General features: G+C 40.4%; 1 protein-coding gene across 1 annotated transcript; it reads left to right on the top strand.

The window, feature by feature from the left end:
• Positions 1-2,464: 2,464 nt before the first annotated feature.
• On the top strand, positions 2,465-19,824 carry LOC311292186 (midnolin-A). The gene is made up of 7 exons (XM_084411769.1): positions 2,465-2,889; positions 4,033-4,120; positions 4,789-4,851; positions 11,864-12,076; positions 12,246-12,342; positions 13,230-13,454; positions 17,080-19,824. The coding sequence occupies exons 1-7, from the start codon at positions 2,678-2,680 to the stop codon at positions 17,325-17,327; spliced, it is 1,146 nt and encodes a 381-aa protein (XP_084267895.1). The 5' UTR covers positions 2,465-2,677; the 3' UTR covers positions 17,328-19,824.
• Positions 19,825-21,270: the final 1,446 nt, after the last annotated feature.

The raw sequence follows: 21,270 nt of genomic DNA, 5'->3' as shown, positions 1-21,270 counted from the left end.
CAGTGTCTATCATGTTCTACAGTGTCTATCATGTTCTACAGTGTCTATCATGTTTTACAGTGTCTATCATGTTCATGTTTTACAGTGTCTATCATGTTCTACAGTGTCTATACGGCTCATTTAGTGTGTTTGTAGCGTGACGGTTGTGATCTCTGTGAACTTCCTTCTGTGTTGAACAGATAACAGAAGATGCTGAGGAAATGACAGGAGTTTTACTGCGGTAAACTGCTGCTTTACGCCTCTGAGTTTAAGAATGCTTTACTAACATTCCTGCAAAGTAATGAAAACGTTGTTTCTGAATGTTCTCTGAACGTTTTAAAAATGTTTTTCTTGGTAACGTGAAGTTTAAGGAAACATTCCATTGTATCATTCTTCAAACATTATGAGAATGTTACTTTTGAATGTTCTCTGAACGTTCTGAAACAAAAAGTAACATTTAAAAAATGTAAAAAACAGAACAAACATTCCATGACCGATGTTTAAATAATGTTTTTGTGCTAACGTTTTATTAAAATATGCATTGCGGAGCAGAGAGGACATAGACAACGCGCTGACAGACCAGCTTACTTTTGATTACACTGTGTCTGTGGTGTTCTGGTGTTTTAAAATGCTCTCGTTCAGAGAGATTTTTAGATGAATATCGAGGCTTTTTAGGTTGTGTGGAATCTGCAATCTCTGACTCAGTTTGTTTGCTCGTTTCCATGGCTACAATACGCTGTGTTTCCCCTCAACTGGCAATCCAGGGTGTCGAAATACTATTGGCTGAGCTGGCAGTGGGCGGAGTCACACAGACCAAAACAAAAACCGACTGACAACACTGAACGTGTAAAATAATAAGTAAATTAACTGGCTGTAGAAGTGTTTATCAGAGAAACGAGTATGTGAACTTTAATATCTGCAAACATATTATGGTATTTTTATGCTTTAGTAGAGTAAAAAAAGTTACATACAGCACCTTTAAGTTAAAACTTTTTTCATTTCAGCGATAATCTGTCAAGTGTCGTCTTTGAAAAGAGATTAAACTTCAGTCTGTTGCTCTGAAGCATTCAAGATTTATGACAGTTTATGTTGGATAGGTAACTATGCTCTATGCTCAAAAAGTGGATACATGGATTATGAATACAGCGTAAATATAATTTAGTACCATAAAATCCCCTAAAAATACAAAATATTAAATAAGTTATTGAACTAAAATATAGTACTCATTGAAGTAGTAGTAGTATTTCATTGAAATAAAAAAATAAATTTCACTCATTTTTCACCGACACGTGAAGATCACCAAAGGGTTAAAGTGATAGTCTATGATCCATACTGTGGCTTATCAAAGCAAGTATAATGTGTTTCACACACATCCTGACTAACCCATGAGTAACTCGTATTACTTCATAATTCACCCTGGCATGGACTGTACAACAACAACACGCATCATGTTGTAGGAATGTTCTGTTTCAGGAACAGGGCTGGGATTTCCACTCGCACAGATGCTCTACATTCCTTTGAGTTTGTGAGCAGACTCGTTTTGTAACACTGAACACACACACACACACACACACACACTACAGATATGAACCCAAGGTGATGAAGAACTGTGGCAGCTTGGAAAAAGAAGGATCTGATGATTCATCATATTCTTGATATCACATCAAAGGCAACATCAATCTCTGAACTGCTGATAACGAGGTCAAACTCATCAGGACTGTATGACAGATCACAGAATTTTACTATGATTCATGTGTTCATAATGTCACAGAACTAATGCAGTTCAGATGTAATGTAGTAAATTAAGAGATGTCATATCGATCACGAGTACAGTATGGAGTACCACAAGGCTCAGTACTAGGACCGTTGTTTTTCACCCTGTATTCAACATTTAATTTACTATATATATATATCAAGTATAGTTTATATTTATTGATATCGATTCATCAAATCGATATAATAGTGATGTCGATTCATTAAATAGATAATCTAGAATTCTAAGAAATATAAATAACACAAATAACTAAACGTCTGTTCTTGGGCAAAAATAAACTAATTATTTTCCTAATTTATAAACATTTATTGAAATCATTGTTCAAATCATTTAAGTAATGAAATGTCTGTGTATATGCAAAATAAATAAAGAAAGAAAGAAAGAAAGAAAGAAAGAAAGAAAGAAAGAAAGAAAGAAAGAAAGAAAGAAAGAAAGAAAGAAAGTCATTGTGTGAAATCTTCAGAAAAGGTGGTAAAAATGTGATGATGCTATCAATTACAGTGTCCAGTCCAGTTTAATCACAATCCAAGAATAAGATCATAGTGTTTGAATTATGTAATGAAATGCTTAACTGTTATGAATGATCTCAGGGCTGAGACTCTGATTGGAGCGCGCAAGCGTGTCCGCTAACGCTATTGGTTGTTTGTGGCGGTGGGCGGGATCTGTCAGCTGCGGAATCGCAACAAATGTAGCAGCAGAAGCGCTACACACACACACACAGAGAGAGAGAGAGACACACACAGTAGACCGAGCAAAGCAATCGGCTTAGACTTAGAATAAAGCGCGTTACGAGGCGCTTTTTCCAACGAATATTTGGATTCTAATGGCCTGTTGATATTTATATTTTGTCGTCTTCCTGTGCCGAGACACCCAGAAAACACCGACGCGGAAGGAATATTGCGCTGATCACGGGATTCTCGGATCATGGAGCGGAACCCCGAGGCGCGGAGCTGCAGAACCCGGTGTCCGGAGCTCCTACTCGGCGACTCATCCATGAAGCTCTCGGTCCTCTCCACCACCGGGACCCAGTTCGAGCTGTCGGTTCCCCTGGAGGAGACAGTGGACGGGCTGAAGAGGAGACTCGCGGAGAAACTCCGGGTTCCCAAAGACAGACTCCTGCTTCTGCACCGAGACGCGTGAGTCCACCGGGATCGGGATCAGTTCTGAGGGATCCTAACGGGATCAAGTAGACAACAACACGGGCGTTACGTTAGTTTGGGATGGGGAAGCTATAATAACCAAGACTAGCAAGTGCAACCCCTAATATTTATACCATACTCTTATTTTTGTTCTAATGATGATTAATGAGCATCGTTTATTCAGATCAATTCAGTTGAATGTTTATTCAGTTCAGTTCAATAACTGTTGATGTTGCAAATTTGATCAATTATGAATCAAATTTGTTTTCAATAGTGTCATTTATTTAGCCTGATTCAGTTCAATGTTGATTCAATACACTTCAATAACAGTGTTGACTCCTGCTGTCTCCTGAGTCCGGGATCGGGATCAAAACGGGAACGTTAGTTTGGGATTTGGGAAGCTATAATAACCAAGACTAGCAAGTGCAACCCCTAATATTTATACCACACTCTAAAAAAAAAAAGGTACAAAATCTGTCACTGGGACGGAACCCTTTCAAAAGGCTCTAATATGTACCATTTAGGTACTACTATGTACACTATTGGTACCAATATGTACCTTTGAGATACTATTATGCACACTTTAGGTACAAAGATGTACCATTTGAAAGGGTTCCATCCCAGTCACAGCTTTTGTACCTTTTTTCTGAGAGTGTTGTTATTATTTAATGAAATTCTATGTGTTTTGTTGTAAGTATTGAAACTGAGATCCTTCAGAGCTGATTTAGGATAGTGGTAACACTTTACAATAAGGTTCACTATTTAACTACCTGAGTTAACATGAACTAAGAATGAATTGCACATATACAGCATTTAGTAATCTTATTAGTTTCAACATTTACATTATTAAAATCATAGGCTGCATTTGTTAACATTAGTTAATGCACTGTGAACAAACAATGAACAGCTGTATTTTTATTATTTTTGTTACAAATGTATTGCTCATTGTTAGTTCATGTTAGTTAATACATTAACTAATGAACTTTAATGTAAAGTGTTACCAGGATAGTCGAGTCAGCTTTATTTCTGCAGTTCTGATTGTTATAAAGCAGATTCTCAGTGATGAACAGGAGGATAATGTTGAGTGCCGGAGAGGTGCATGATGGGAAAGCTCAGTGATTGTGTTTTCCGTCTCGATAGGAGGTTAAACTCAGGAAAGCTGCTGGATTTCGGTGTGGTTGACGGAAGCAGACTGACCCTGATGCCCACCGTCGAAGCCGGACTGATGGTAAATGACAGAATTAATGATGGAAAACTTCATTAAATATGAGACAAATTCAACAATCAGATCAGTGTTGATTCAGTTCAGTTCAATAACTGTGTAGAATGAGTTCAGTTCAGCTAAAAGCAGCTTTAATAGTGTCATTATACAGCTTAATGTATATTGAGTGTTGGAAATGTCATCAATTATGAATCAACTTCTATTTCAATAGTTGAATTTATTCAGATCAGTTCAGTTGAATGTTGATTCAATTCACTTTTATAACAGTGTTGACGTTGAGAATTTCATTAATCAGTTTCAATTTCAGTAGAGTCATTTATTCAGCTCAGTTTTGATTGGATTCACTTCAAAGCATCAGTTGATTGTAAACTAAAGTGAAAGTGAATGTTTTTGGCCACACATCTGAAGATCTGCTGAGTTTGTGATGTTGTGAATTTGATCAACTATGAATCAAATTCAGTTTCACTAGTCATTCAGATCAGTTCAGTTTATTGCTGATTCAGTGCAGTTCAATAACTGTTGATGTTGCAAATTTCATCAATTATAAATCAAATTCAGTTTCAATAGTGTCATTTATTCAGATCAGTGTAAAGGGAATGTTTTTGGCCACACATCTGAAGATCTGCTGAGTTTGTGATGTTGATGTGTGTGTGTGTGTGTGTGTGTGTTTGCAGTCTCAGTCGAGGCGTTCGGAGCAGTCGGTCCTGCAGGCGCTGGAGACTCTCACGGATGCTCAGGTGAAGCTCTCGCTGCGGTCACACACACTTCCTCTTATACCAGCACACACTCATTCACAAGAACTCACACAATCACTATTCTAATGAGTTCGCGTTTCCCACCAGCAGCTGAATATAACCAGTGAAATACGCCAACGCATGTGTGCACACACACTCTGAGAACGAGCGGTAACGCAGGATTCTCGACGGGCCGCTGCTCCTCGTCGGTGTTGTTCTTGTGTTTTGCTGGATTTGCATGTATGCAAATTACACAGCGGGTCGCGTGCGTTTTACAGAATTGCAAAATGAGATTGTCTTCATAATGTTTTATGTTTAACAGATCAGAAAAAGTTTCTATTTTTAAGAATCTTCCGTTTTAGACCCTTCATTTAGCAGCTTTATTTATGAAACCACATGTGTGTTTATATGCGTGTGTGTGTGTGCGTGTGTGTGTGTGTGTGTGTGTGTGTGTGTGTGTGTGTGTGTGTGTGAGAGTGTGTGTGAGAGAGAGTGTGTGACTCGCCCCATCAGCAGGTCTGTGCGTCATTTTGGCAATGCTGAGCTGTTTGATGTCAGTTCAGCGTGTGTGTGCGTGTGTGTGTGTGTGTGTGTGGTTAGACTTGGAGAGAAACACTCAAGTATGATAAATGATTTCCTAGAACAGACTCGTGTTGAACTCTTATTATAACTACTCTGCAGTCTGTCTAATCTGCACAAGGAAACACTTTACTTAAAGCCTTTGAATATAATGCTTTATAAACATATTTTTAATGCATGGATTATTCCTTGTAATGCACCTTATGTTGGTCTATGAATGATTGTAACCACAGTTATAATACAATATAACACTTCTCTATTCATTCTTACAGTTTTCTTAAATATCTGCCAATGAAGTCAGAAAAATAATCTTAATTCAAAGGGAAATCAAGTTGTAAAAAATTTTGCTTCTTCTCCAGTAAATGAATCTTGATTTAAAGGGATCCCCCAGAGTTAAACAGGTGAGTTTTACCGTTTTCGAATCCATTCAGCCGATCTCCGGGTCTGGCGGTACCACTTTTAGCATAGCTTAGCATAGATCATTGAATCGGACAGGACCATTAGCATCTCTCGCAACTTTACATTTTCCGTCGGTCTTAGTACACGATGTAACTACAGAAGAGTCAAGTTTTAAATAGGAAAAATATCGAAACTCTTTGGTCATTTTTTTGAGAGAGATGCTAATGGTCCTGTCCGATTCAATGATCTATGCTAAGCTATGCTAAAAGTGGTACCGTCAGACCCGGAGATCGGCTGAATGGATTTGAAAACGGTAAAACTCACCTGTTTAACTCTGGGGGAGATGTAAAATGAGCCTATTTCCAAAAAAAGTGGAGTATCCCTTTAAGAATGTTTAGATATTTGTGCTGGAGAACGAGACAGAAACACTGAGGAAGAGCATCATTATTGCAGCGTTTGTGCAGTAGATTTGCTGTTGTGAGCGAGTGTGTGTTTGTGTGTGTGTGTGAGCGAGTGCCGTTATCTGCTGTAAGATGTGGTTGCTGAATCTGAAGGTATTTTTAACCTGGAAATCCTCCTGTGAAGTGTGTTAGAACAGCCCTCGACAGATTCTGTTGTCTAGACTGTATGTGTGTGTGTGTGTGTGTGTGTGTGTAGGTGGTGCTTCAGGAAGTTTGTGACGCAGGTTAGAGCGTGTTCACTGTCTCTCTCTCTCTGATATTTCTGAATGATGTAGGTTTAGTAAAATGAAGTGAGTTTATGCTTTAAGTGCATGTAAACATACTAGTTGAGCTTGAAGAATAAGTTGACGTACTTGCAAAGTTACTTATAGTGAGTAGAATTTCTATAGTGGACTTTAGAAATAAAGTGTAAAAATGATTGTTCACTAAAAATAAAACCATAAAAAAATTAATTGAAACAAATGAAATGTTAACTGAGATATTGAAATTGAAGTAAATTGTAATTGAAGTAGTAAAATAAATCAAGCTGAAATAAAACTAAAAATCTACTTGTGTGTGTGCCGAGATCTTGTGCCATGAGGGATTAAAGTCCCCCTGTAATCAATCATTTATCCCATAAAACTCATCTTTGATCACCAAAATAATTTCTTCATGCCTTAAAATATCTTGACTGTAACTCGACACCCTCGCCTCATTTAGTATGCGCGGTTCTATGAATATGCAAATGAGCCCCGCCTCCACTCACTCCCTCAGCTCAGAGATCCACTGGTTGACGATCACACGTTGATCTGATTGGTTAAAAGGTAGTTTGTGACGTCAGAAACACCAGCGATTTCAAAGCGTGTGTTTGAGACTGTCTTTGGTTCACTGCAGTTTTAAGGAGGAAATACTCAGCAATGGTGTCGACTTATGAACTTACACATGCTTTGTCTTAAAGCAGATTAAAAACACCACATAGACACATAAACAACATTAAAAGCTGGATTTACACCACAGGACGATTTTAAAATGATTAGATTGGGTATTTTTGGTTACCTTAATATCCAGTAAATGAATCTTGATGTAAGAATGTTCAGATATTTGTGCTGGAGAACGAGACAGAAACACTGAGGAAGAGCATGATTTCTCTCTTCTCTCCAGGTCTTGTTTATCACACGTTGTTATTTCTCTGTCCTGTAAAGATCCTGCAGGATCATCGTCTCGCTCTCGTCTCTCTGTCAGGGGAATCTCTGGCCTTTCCATTCAGCTTCATTGGAAATCATTTGCTCTTAATAGCGTAGTGCGATCAATAGAGTCTTCCTAACGCGAGCCATTTGCTTCCGACCGATCGCAGAGCAACAGAAGACGCTGCATTGATCTCTGGCGCTCGATGGTAATTAACCTCAGATGCCAGATATCAGTTCAGATGTTCACTGACACTCCTCACCGTGCCATTTAAGGGCGTTTTCGTTGTTTGAGGGACAAACCAGAGACCGTCTGAAAGCTTCTGCTTTCTTTAGTCATTTTTAAATACTATTCTTAAACACGTTTTGCTCCCTTAATGTTTTTCCAGTTGAATTAGGATGTTCTGCTGTGCTAAGCGGTGGGACATTTCCTCAATAAATATTGTAATTATCTTTGTAAATATGTTGAATCCAGTCAATGTTTACTTAATTCTGAACTCCTGAAACGCCTCCATTGTAGTCTTGAGTTTCTTCCGGGAACGAACACGTCTCAATATTCCTCATTATAATAATTCATGCGCAGAATAAAGGGGCGGGGCCTGGTTGAGTTAGTTAGTAGTGTGTTAAACTGGCGGTTATGGAAAGGGGCGGGACATTTCCCAAACACACTCGAAGCGCTCGACCAATCACAACACACTGCTCCAGCCGACCAATCAGAGCACAGTGTGCTTTTCAGAAGGAGGGGCTTCATAGAGACAGGAAGTAAACAGAGCGTTACTGACAGACTGGGAAGAGAGGAGCCGCAACAATGGAGAATATGAGGAGAATAATCAACATTCAAGCAGGAAAACCTGCTCTAGTAGAGAAACAACATCACGACTGGCGTAATAGATCCTCTTTAAGAGTGTTTGACAGGTGCTTGAAAAAAAACAGGGATTTAATGTGCATAATAAGAGCAGGAAGAAGCCGAATCGTAAATATTTTTTGGTTTAATGGGCGTCATGTGAGTGTTTGTGAGTCGGTCTGTCTGCTGTCGACATGTTTTAACACACCGAAGCCGTTTTGCATGATCGTGATCTCTCCGCCTGTCTTTGTGATTGAAGTGGTCAGTGATTCAGTGTCGTGACTCACTCGTTCCCGAGAGACGCGAGGCCGAGCGTTTCATTCACTCACATCACACACACACTTACACACCTCAGGAATTCTGGATTTCACCGGCTCACGCTGCAAAACACGAGCTTCTTCCTCAGTGTTCTCGTTCTCCAGCACAAACATCTAAACATTCTTAAATCAAGATTCATTTACTGGAGGAGAAGCAACATTACTGAAGATATTAAGTAAAAAAAGTATCAAAATGAAGTGAGTTTGTGCTTAAAACAAGAGCAAAGATACTGAATAAGGCAATGTGGACTTTCAATGGAGGGACAGAAACCTCTCAGGTTTCATTTATGTTTTTAAGATTAACTAAAGTCTTAGAGGTTTGGAACGACATGAGAGATGAGCTAACCCTAATATTGTTGAGACCAATTATTCAAATGCAATACTAGTTAACTAGGCCATACTGTACTAGAACAGGTTTTCCTGCTGGAATGTTGATTATTCTCCTCATATTCTCCATTGTTGCAGCTCCTCTCTTCCCAGTCTGTCAGTAACGCTCTGTTTACTTCCTGTCTCTATGAAGCCCCTCCTTCTGAAAAGCACACTGTGCTCTGATTGGTCGAGCGCTTTGAGTGTGTTTGGGAAATGTCCCGCCCCTTACCATAACCGCCAGTTTAACACACTACTAACTAACTCAACCAGGCCCCGCCCCTTTATTCTGCGCATGAATTATTATAATGAGGAATATTGTGACGTGTTCGTTCCCGGGAGAAACTCAAGACTACAGTGGAGGCGTTTCAGGAGTTCAGGAACACTGACTCTGATATAGAGAAGAACTGGAGCTTCTCCATGATCATCACACACTAAACACAGATGAGGAAAGCAGTGTGTTTTGAGTTTCAGGGCGTTTGAGTTGGTCTGGTATCACACTCTCCATCTGCATACCAGCCGTTGTCTGTTATGTAAACCGCTTTCAACCAGACTCTTCCGGGTGTCGCATTGCCAAACTCAGAGGTTCTTGTAATCGAGGGTTGCTTGGGTGTTTCCTCCTGATTTCCAAACAGGCTTCAGTCATTGTGTAAATCTGTGAATGAAGAAGCAAAATGACTGAAGATATTACGTTAAAAAACAAATATATCAAAATGAAGTGAGTTTGTGTTTAAAACAAGAACAAATATCAGCCAATGGAGTCAGAAAAATAATCTTGGTTTCCCCTTTGAATTAAGTTTATTTTTATTTGTTCCTGTTTTAAACACAAACTCACTTCATTTTGATAAAGTTGTACTTAATATCTTCAGTCATTTTGCTTCTTCTCCAGTAAATGAATCTTGATTTAAGAATTTGTGCTGGAAAACGAGATAGAAACACTGAGGAATAACATCACTCTTTTAGTAAATGAAAAAAATGATTTTAAAATATGCGTTTGGCAGACGCTTTGCACATATACATTTTATCAGTTTAGTTATTCATTTATAATTAAATGTAATTTGTTTGCACCTTAAATGCTGTAGAACTAATCATTGTTAGTTCATGTCGAGTCAGCTTTATTTATTTTGCGCTTTATTGTGGGAGTTTTTTCATGATAACTAATGCGGTTAACAAATAAAACCACATTGTAAAGTGTTGTTTGCATGTGACGTCCGTCAGCACGGATCTGCTGTCTTTGTGACGCGTCAGTCACTGCATTAAAGTACCAACGCACAATTTCTGAGAATTGCAAAAGCTCTGCTGCTTGACATCACCCACACCAATGACTGATATCTGAGACTGAGCATCACATGCCAAACACATCGACACATAGCCTTTAAAGGGGTGCTATAATGCCCTTTTCACAAGATGTAAAATAAGCCCCAGAGTGTGTGTGACGTTTTAGCTCAAAATACCCCACAGATATTTTTATATAGCATGTTTAAATCGTCACTTTTTGAGGGTGAGCAAAAACACACCGTTTTTGTGTCTGTTCCTTTAAATGCAAATGCTGCTCCCGGTGCAGGGGGCGGAGCTTCAACAGCTTGCACTCACACACACACGCACTGAAAATGTCAAAAACTTTTAGCCTTTTATGTTCAAACCGGAGTCAGACAAAGATGGAGAGACTCGAGAAGAAGAGACAACATGTAGAAGCAACAGGACATTTCTGAATGGTTAGTTGATGAATTTATGTAGATTATGTGTAGTTATCTTCTAGTTATTGATTGGCATATTCTGTCAATCGTTAAATCGTGTTCTGGGGGCGGGGTTTATGTAAATTTTAGGATTGGGGATGTCACTAACCCGGGAGGAATGGGAACAAACCAGCCGTTTGTTGTAGGAAATGTCCCGCCCCTTACCATAACCGCCAGTTTAACACACTACTAACTAACTCAACCAGGCCCCGCCCCTTTATTCTGCTATGAATTATTATAATGAGGTGTGAGGTGACATCATCAGTGCAGGAGACTGGTACTCAATGACTTTAAAGAGCTTCAGGATTCCCTTGGCCTATCCGTCATCTCGTCTGAAGGGCGAGCAGGAGATGCAGGAGGCACGCACACACACACACACACACACACACACACACACACTTGCCTTTCTGCTTCTGTGGTTTGACGGATGCATGTGAACCTGCTGTTGATTTCTGAATGAAACTCAAACTGCTGCTGATGTTGGTTTACCTGCTGATACTATCATACACTGAGATATTCATTCATTTATTAATCAAATCATTTTTTAAATGTAGTTATTCTTTTTTCCATTTATTTATTTGTTCTTTTTTTTATTTGTTCAGTTATTTCTTTTTTTCTTTATTATTCAGTTACATTTTATTTATTTATTCATATTCATTCAGTCATTAATATTCTTTATTAATTCAATTATTTACTTTAATAATTGTTTATACATTTATTTATGCATGTCATTTATTTTTTTATTAATTTAATTCTTTAGTCATTTTATTTATTTATTTATTTATTTATTTATTTATTTATTTATTTATTCATTTATTCATTTATCCAATTCACTTTATATATTTTTTTTTATACATTTATTTATGCATGCCATTTATTCATTTTTTATTTGTTTAATTCTTTAGTCATTTATTATATTAAATATTGGGAAAATCGAAATGGCTCTTTCTCACTCTGTTTCGGTTGTGATCTCATTATCGTCTAGTTTGTGATATAACTAGTATCAAGAGGCTGTTTTTTGTAGTGATGGTGACGGTCACTGTACGGTTGTGGCTTTGATTGGATGTTCAATAAATTACCTAATAATGTTCTAACAAACTAAACATGCAAGTCTCATTAACGTCTGTTTATCATCTGGTTTCGTGTCCAGGTCAGTGACTTTCTGTCGGGCCGGTCCCCGCTGACCCTTGCCCTGCGTGTGGGCGATCACATGATGTTCGTTCAGCTCCAGCTGGCGTCTCAGCCGTCCGTCTCCAGGGCTCCCAGCCAATCAGACGCCTCGACAGGCCTGGCTCCTCCCACAACACACACTGACCACGCCCACTGTGGACAAAGCCCCGCCCCTGCCCCGCCCCACTCTCAGGTAGAGCTGCTTCAGTCTTTCTTGTTAAAAGTCTTGTTTTATAAAAAGAAAACCAGAAAAAAATCTGCCATTGGGGTCAGAAAAAGATATTTTGTTTTCGTTTTGATTTAAGTTTTATATTTATTTATGTGTGTGTGTGTGTGTGTGTGTGCGTGTGCGTGTGTGTTAGGCTGAAGGCAGCACAGACAGACAGCGATGCAAACCGGGCGCCGTCATCGAGAGCCTCTTCAATCACGCACCTGGAGTTTTCTCAGGAACCTTCTCAGGTAAAGCATGGCTTCAGTGTCGTTGAGTTTTTGCTAATATTTTTATGGAGCCCCACACATGACATGCGGGTGAAATATGTGTATATTGTGGCCAAGAATTAACTGTGAGTGAGTGAGTGTGAGAGTGAGTGACCTCACCTTGCCCTCCCCTCGTCCTCACCTTGCCCTCACTTCACCCTTGCCCTCACCTTGCCCTCACTTCGCCCTCACCTCTCCCTCATCTTGCCCTCACTTCGCCCTCACCTTGCCCTCACTTCGCCCTCACCTTGCCCTCACCTTGCCCTCACTTCGCCCTCACCTCTCCCTCACCTTGCCCTCACCTCTCCCTCACCTTGCCCTCACCCTCATCTTGCCCTCACCTCTCCCTCACCTCGTCCTCACCTTGCCCTCACTTCACCCTTGCCCTCACCTTGCCCTCACTTCGCCCTCACCTCTCCCTCACCTCTCCCTCACCTTGCCCTCACTTCGCCCTCACCTCTCCCTCACCTTGCCCTCACTCTCATCTTGCCCTCACCTCTCCCTCACCTTGCCCTCACCCTCATCTTGCCCTCACCTCTCCCTCACCTCACCCTCATCTTGCCCTCATCTTGCCCTCACCTCTCCCTCACCTCACCCTCATCTTGCCCTCACCTCTCCCTCACCTTGCCCTCACCCTCATCTTGCCCTCACCTCACCCTCATCTTGCCCTCACCTCACCCTCATCTTGCCCTCACCTCGCCCTCACCTTGCCCTCCCCTCTCCCTCCCCTTGCCCTCCCCTCTCCCTCCCCTTGCCCTCCCCTCTCCCTCCCCTTGCCCTCCCCTCTCCCTCACCTTGCCCTCACCATGACCTCATCTTGACCTCATCTCGACCTCACCATGACCTCACCTTGACCTCATCCTCCACAGGCACTCTACACCCCAACTGTCAGGACGGCAGTGGGCGTCCTCGCCGTGACATCACCACAATCCTCCAGATCCTCAACGACCTCTTGAGCGCCACACGTCACTTCCCAGGAGCGGCTCCGACCCTGACGCACCTGCGCTGCCCGACGCCCCGACCTCCGACCTGTTCACCTCCACCCTCACCGACCTCCGACGGGCAGCAGCACGGACGCCCGCGCCGGCCCTCCGGTGAGTTTATTCATTTGTTAAAGTGTCTTTAAACCTTAGATCTGGCATAAGTAAGAGATAATGTACATCCAGCCAGGTGTTATCTCAGAATAAACCCGACAGGGTGATCAGGATCAGGTCTTGCATCAGCCTGAAGGGGGTTTATTCTGAGATCGCACACACACACACACACGCACACACGTACATTATCTCGCTTATTACACGGCTACTTGCCACATAAGTACATAGACACGAAATATTGATCTGAGTTTTGATCTGAGTTCAAACTAGATGGACGTTTAAGAGATACGGTATACAGTCTTACCACTTATTACACAGCATTTCACCACATAAATAATTATGAAGATAAGAGATATTTATTTGAGATGAAACAGTTTAAAAATCGTACCTGTTTGTATCTTATAATCCAAAAGTGTACAAAACAATAGACGCAAAATGGCAGCAGCTGCATTTGTATGAAACGAGAGAGTGAGTCCACGATACTGGATGGCATAGTTAAATAACTGCACACAAAATATTGATTTGAAGGAGTTTTAATATTCAATAAGCTCACCAAATGCAAAACTTCCACGAAGAAAAAACGTTCCTAGCGAGTGTATAGCGAGTGTATAGCACTGCTGACTTCAGTAACCCAGTGTTATTTGTTTTCAGCGGTTGTTATCTCTTGTAACTCGGATCATATTTCGTGTCTAATTATGTACTTATGTGGCAAGTATCCATGTAATAAGCGAGATAATGTACATCCAGCCGATTGTTATCTCAGTATAAACCCCATTCAGGTGTGTGTGTGTGATCTCAGTATAAACCCCCTTGAGGCTGATGAAGACCTGATCCTGATCACCCTGTCTTGGTTTATTCTGAGATAACAACCGGCTGGACAAAAACCTGACTAATGTCTTGAAACGCATGGACATGTGGAAGAGGAAGTCATGTTTTCTGACTCTATCCTCTCACACTTCTCATGTTCTCCTCTGATTCATTGAGCAGTGTGTGTTTGGTCATTTGTGTCTCGTTCTGCAAAATTCAGCACATCAGGCCAGACTGAATCTAAACACACAAGCTGAAAACACACCTCTAAAATATTGAAGACTGATGTCTTGTCTTAGAACAACCACTTCAAATAGAATTATCTGACTAAAATGGCATTTTACGGCGGTTACGGCTCGTCATGTGCTCATCTTCTGTTCCCTGAGCTCTGAATGAGACGTGACCTCTCAGAGGTCATCCACGGGGTCACGCCGAGCTTTCAGAGGGTCACAACCCCGTTAGTGAACATTAGCCAGCAACCACTGGCCCACACTGACACACACACACACACACACACACACACACACAGACATGTTCACTCATACACACACACACACACACACACACACAACCCACATATTCACATAAACACACACACACATACTCACGCTCACTCATACACACACACAACCCACATATTCACATAAACACACACACACACACACACACAAACTCACACTATTATCTGTACACAAATCTTTCCAACATACAGGCTGCATGAATTATTCAGCTTTGCTCATGGACACTCAGGCCCTCAGGGCACCCGCAGTGTGTGTGTGTGTGTGTGTGTGTGTGTGTGTGTGTGTGTGTTCAGTGGAAACATGGTGCTGAAGCGTCACTGACAGGGTCAGCAGTTCTGGAAAGATCAGACCTCGAGGATCCGCAGGTTTACTCAGGAATCAGGGCTGGATTTATGTAAAGGCATTCTAGGCACGTCCGGTTACAGTGAGGAGAAATAATAAAAATGTCAGAAGAAGAGGTAAATCCGGCCGGACGGGAACAGAAAACAGATGATCTCTGCAAAAATAAATAAAGAACCATTCTGACCTCATTCTCATGAGAGTTTAATTCACCGGAGTAATGTGTCTGGATGTTCAGATCCAGGGTTATTATCATTTGCATATTGCCTCACATAAAATGCAATACTAATTAATCATGAGTAACATAATAGGTGTTTTTATATGTAAATAACATTCAGAAACTGTTTTTGACTAACAAAGTCAACCATTAACATAATGTTGTAGCATCTTTGTCTAAAGGATTGAAAACAAGAGCTTACTAATGAAGTTCAGCCGGTCTGCTGTTTTATTCCTGATCCATAAATATTTAGATTACAGTTCAACTAACACCGTGTCCTAACCAGACGCGACGCGATAAGATACAGCGACAAATGATTAGTCTGTCCACACTAGACGCGACGCGTCAAAATCAATCAAAACCCACAGCCAATCAGAACAGCGTGTGGGCGGAGTCTCGCGGCACCAGAGAGTAATCCTGACGGCACTCGCAAGAAAATGGATAAGTCGCTACATAATCAAACTCACAAATATTAAACCATTTAAACATTATTAAAAACACATAGGCTACTGAGTTACTAAAACAATCTTTGTCAAAGAATACACTTGTTTGTTCACAGTTTGAACGTTCTTGTTTCCATTTGTTTAACTTCAAGATCTGAGGTGAATTATCCACTGTTGCTTTTACAGCTACAAAGCTGGAGCACTAAATGATATTCAGAGTCACATTACACGCTTTTAACATTAAATAAAGCACATAAACAGTCCCTGAGATCATCATCGCCACACTTTGTGTTTGTTGTTCCAGCGCGACGTCGCAGAAAAATAGAAACCGTTTCTAGAATAGGATCGTCGCGTGTCGCCGTCGCGGCTGGTTAGGACAAACTCTCGATTAACATGGAGAAGAAGCTTTTATCGCGCGTCGCGATTTTACGGCAAATTTAATAGTGCAACGTGAAATATTTAGTAGTTTGTAAGTTGCAAGTGACACACAGCTGGTGCAACCGGTCACTGATGATTGTTTTATTTTTTTTGTGTGATTTATAAAAACAAAATTGACGGGAAAATTTGCGACACCGATGGTGAGCCGAGGGACTGACGGCAGAGCAAGGAAAACCACTTTAAATCTTATTTATGAGTCTTAATAATAAATATACAGTGCTCATTCTCTTAATGAGTAATGGATGTGTTTTAGGCGTAATGTGAAATAAACCAATCAGAGTCTTGTCTCACATTCTCTTTAAATTTCACTATTTACATGGAGGAATCGGATCTGCTCATGCTCAAGATTAAAGCTGTGTGTGTGTGTGTGTGTTAGAGGTTAAAGCTCAAGCAGACCATCGGGACAAGCCGGATTCCACTTCTTTATGTACACAATAATAATCTGGCAGAGAGTTGCATTGCGCCGAGTGTATGATAGGACCCCTAATCTTGTTGGTTAACAGATAATGATGGTTAACGGTTAAAAGGCATTGGCTGTCGGTCAGGAAAAAAAACATACAAAATGAACATCCCTATATATATTTCAATTGTCAACTGAAAATGTTGAGATGTGACCTCCAAAATCTCTACAGTGTGTTTGAAATGGCAAAGCAACCAAACAGGTGTCGCACTTTACATCTAACAGAGGACCAAAGTCATTTTGTTTAATAAAATCACTGTTCACTGTGACCTGTTACCTTGAAGAGCTATTTCTAACCCTGAATGTTTTTTGGCGTACGCCATTTGTTGATTTCGGGTTCTCGTACACTTTGAGCCCCCTGGTGTTCTTCATCGTCAGTGATGTTGTGTCTCTGTCTCAGGTGAGCGTCTGCGTCAGACGGAGAACAAGGCCACGCGCTGTAAGCTGGAGCACCTGCGGCTCTTACTGCGGCAGCGGCGGCTCCGACGGAGAGCCAGGAGGGACATACGGGCCCCGCTTCACTGGCTGAGCGAGCGCAAGCCCTCACGCCGCGACAGCAGCGACGGCTCCCTGGACCTGGACTTCCCGGAGCCGGTCTGGAAACCCGACGTCCCATCGGACATGAACGCGGAGTTTGTCGTGGCTTGAGCCGGACGAAAGAATGAACACGTGCTGCTGAACGGACAAAACATGGGCATTACTGTCCGACTGTGAAGCCGAAGCTGTGAAACACTTCAGGAGTCGCTTTGAGGGCATTCATGGTCTCGTCGTCACAATGATCATGCTCTTGTTTTCCAGCACGAAACATTCATAAATCAAGAGACGTTTACTGGAGAATCAAGACTTCATATCTCCAGTCATTTTGCTTCTCCAGTAAATGAGATGCACGATATATCGGCCATCATATCAGTTATGGTTATCGGCCTGATAAGAAAATCTGTCCGATGTATTAAAGCTGATAAATAATGTATTATTTCCTTCAGCTGAGACTCTTCAGATGCGACTGTTCAACATGATGGTTATGAATTGCTTGAAATATGATTGGAATCACTTTGAGAAAAGTAAAATAGAGTAAAGTTACAATTCATCTCGTTACATAAGCTATGTAAAATTATAATGAAAACGTCATTGTAATTGTGTGTTTGGAACATGGATTGTAATGCTGAGACTTTTGTTTTTGTAATCAGGCTCTCAAAAATTATATACAAATTTATCGACCAATATATCGGTTATCTATGGAAGCTTGTTTCCGCCACAGAATAAAACATTTTAAAAGATAATTGCGACTTTTTATCTCACAATTGCGAGTTTACATCTCACAATTCTGAATTGCGAGATATAAAGTCAGAATTGCGTGAAATAAAGTCGCAATTGCGTCTTATAAAGTCAGAATTCTGACTTTTTTTCTCACAATTGTGAGATATAAAGTCCAATTCTAAAAAATATATATATTTTTTTACCTCAGAATAGTTTATATCTCACAATTCTGACTTTCTAACATGCAATTGCGACTTAATATCATGCAATTCTGACTTTATATCTCCCAATTGCGTATTAAAAAGTCAGAATTGCGAGATATAAAGTCGCAATTCCCAATTCTGACTTTATAAGACGCAATTGCGACTTTATTTCACGCAATTCTGAGAAATAAAGTCAGAATTGTGAGATGTAAATTCACAATTGTGAGAGAAAAAGTCGCAATTATCTTTTAAAATGTTTTATTCTGTGGCGGAAACAAGCTTCCATAGTTATCGGCTTTCAAAAAAATAAAGAATTATCGGTATCGGCCAAAATATTCACATCAGTGCATCTCTAATCTTGATTTAAGAATGTTTCGATATTTGTGCTGTAAAACGAGACAGAAACGCTGAGGAAGAAGAGGATTTATTACAGTGCAGTAAATGATCCTCTAGCTGGATGTTAAAGGCAGTATGTAGCATTATCATGTCAGGTGTTCAACTCTGCTTAGATGATGTTTTGCACAGTTCATTTCTCTCGCGAGCATTACAATATTTTTGATACGTGTTTCAGAGGACAGTACGTCAGTCTGAAGACTAAATAACGTTCAGGTTGTTATTTTCAGCCTTTATGAATCCTGGATCTCATGAAAACAAGTACAGCTCATATTTCACCCCGAAATCGAAAGAAAATGGATATTATTTTTCACATTAATGAGAAAAAAACCCCCCTGTTTTTAGGACCATTAATTTCAGCACATTTAAACCCCAAATATCATCGTAATGCAAATCTGTGTTTTGTTTATAAATAGGCTTCATTTCTTTATGCAAAATACAGCTTCCTCGTTATTTTTATTTTGGGGTGAAATTAGATTTTGACATGTTTGATGAGATTCGCCATTTATATTTCTAAGACACATTAATTGAAGAACGCAGAGTCGTTCGTGTCCTTCTCTCCGACTGAAGAATCGGAGTGTTTTCAGCAAAACGCCGGAGAATCCAGGACTGTGTCGAGAAGGAAACATCTTCGTCATACTGAAAGCTGAAATAAACCTCTTACTCATTTCTCTCTTCTGTCGGATAAAGGACGACATGAACTCAGTGACTGTTTTATCTTTAAGGAACAACGAATGCAAATCGCCTGGATCGGCGTGGATTCCCCAAACTCTTCTTTTTCCTGTTCCTGGCAGACTGTGGGATCGGGATTCGGGTGTCGTGTCGTCTTCTGTCGTGTTTGTTGTCCTGTGTTTGTGCATCGGATCCTGATATGATCTGTCATGAAGCGAGCTGATGCTAATGTTGAGTCGCGAGCGTGTCGCACATTCATTCACACGACTGTATTAATTTATAAAACCATCTGTTAACTGTGAAACTGTGGTTTTGTGTTACTTTCCTTTCTTTCTCTTGTTTTTTTGTCACAATGTAAACCATCCCAGCTCACATGGAACGTTCTCAGAACATTTTACAAGTGCTGGAATGTTCAGTGCACGTTTAAAAGGGAGTTCTCGTCATGTTTGTGGGATGTTGTTCCCTTAACGTTCTCATTCTTGGAATATATTTTTGTTAGCTGGGATAGTACTTTTTTTTTGGTTTGTTTTCATGAGCAATAAATTTGTGTGGCTTGCAATTTAGTTTTTATTTCTTTTTAGGTAATAAATTAAGATAAATAAATGTTTGCTGTTTTCTGATTTCACTTTAAATATCAGTGTCGCCTGAGTTACACCGCGACTAAACATGATCAAACATGCAACGTTTATTTCTTGATGACCGGGTTTCTTACAAAGACATTTAAGTTAGACTTTTGTATTAAACAACAATGGTTGCTAATTATGTTTCATCGATGACGTCGGTCAGGTCTAGACGCCGGGTGAGTCATGTGACTGATGTGGTTTTCTTCAAACAAACACAGGTGTGTGTGTGTGTGTGTGTGTGTGTGTGTGTGTGTGTGTGTGTGTGTGTGTCAGTCTCAGTCACAGTCACAGGTGTGTGTCAGTGTCAGTTACGTTTGTTTGTTTGTGTGTGTGTGTGTGTGTGTGTGTGTGTGTCAGTCTCAGTCACAGATGTGTGTCAGTGTCAGTTACGTTTGTGTGTGTGTGTGTGTGTGTGTGTGTGTGTGTGTGTGTGTGTGTGTGTGTGTGTGTTCTTGCGGCTCCAGTCATTCTGTTGTTTGTTGATGAAGAGGATCTGAAACTGAAACCAGTGTCTGATATTCTGAAACAAAAACAAGCAACGAGTCTCTTCACAATCAAATCACACAACTAGAGAAACACACACACACAAAAAACTAGAACAAAACAATTAGTTTGACATTTGGGTGTAATTGTAGATCTGAACATGAATTACAGAAATGGTCTTATTTTCTGAGAAATGTATGAAAGTGAAGTGAGTTTTTGCTGAAAACAAGAATACATTTTCTTCAGAAAAATAAACATTGTTTTCTCTTTGAATTAAGTGTTTTATTTTCTAAAGCGTTTATATTCTTGGTTTAAGCACAAACTAACTTCATTATCTTTTACTTAATATCTTCAGTCATATTAGAACATCATTTTTTATTTAATTTTTTTGCAGTGTGACTGTGATTGATAGTTTGCAGCCATAACTCCCAGTGTGTTATGAACCGCAGTGGTCGGATCCATACTGGCGTCTGACGGGCCGCTTTGAGGGTTTGTAATAAAGCGCTGATCTTTAATCGCTCTCCTGTGACCCTCGAATAATGAGCAGGATTTAGTGTCACACCTGCAGGTCTGATATATATCGACCCGGTCTGGACTGTGGTTGAGAAAGAGCTCGTTGATACACGGTCTTGATGATGTTTTCAGGCTCGACTAGAACTTGAATGTTGATTATTCTCCTCATATTCTCCATTGTTGCGGCTCCTCTCTTCCCAGTCTGTCAGTAACGCTCTGTTTACTTCCTGTCTCTATGAAGCTCCTCCTTCTGAAAAGCACACTGTGCTCTGATTGGTCGGCTGGAGCAGTGTGTTGTGATTGGTCGAGTGTGTTTGGGCTATGCCCCGCCCCTTACCATAACCGGCAGTTTAACACACTACTAACTAACTCAACCAGGCCCCGCCCCTTTATTCTGGGCATGAATTATTATAATGAGGAATATTGTGACGTGTTCGTTCCCGGGAG

This window comes from Rutilus rutilus (genome assembly GCF_951802725.1).
Source record: "Rutilus rutilus genome assembly, chromosome: 6".
In the NCBI taxonomy this organism is placed as follows: domain Eukaryota; kingdom Metazoa; phylum Chordata; class Actinopteri; order Cypriniformes; family Leuciscidae; genus Rutilus; species Rutilus rutilus.
This window is presented reverse-complemented; position numbering and strand designations above follow the sequence as displayed.

Coding starts and splice junctions, on each gene's coding strand:
- LOC311292186 (XM_084411769.1), top strand. CDS start 2,678: ATGGAGCGGAACCCCGAGGCGCGGAGCTGCAGAACCCGGTGTCCGGAG. Junction 2,890..4,032: donor CTGCTTCTGCACCGAGACGC/GTGAGTCCACCG, acceptor CCGTCTCGATAG/GAGGTTAAACTCAGGAAAGC. Junction 4,852..11,863: donor AGACTCTCACGGATGCTCAG/GTGAAGCTCTCG, acceptor TTTCGTGTCCAG/GTCAGTGACTTTCTGTCGGG.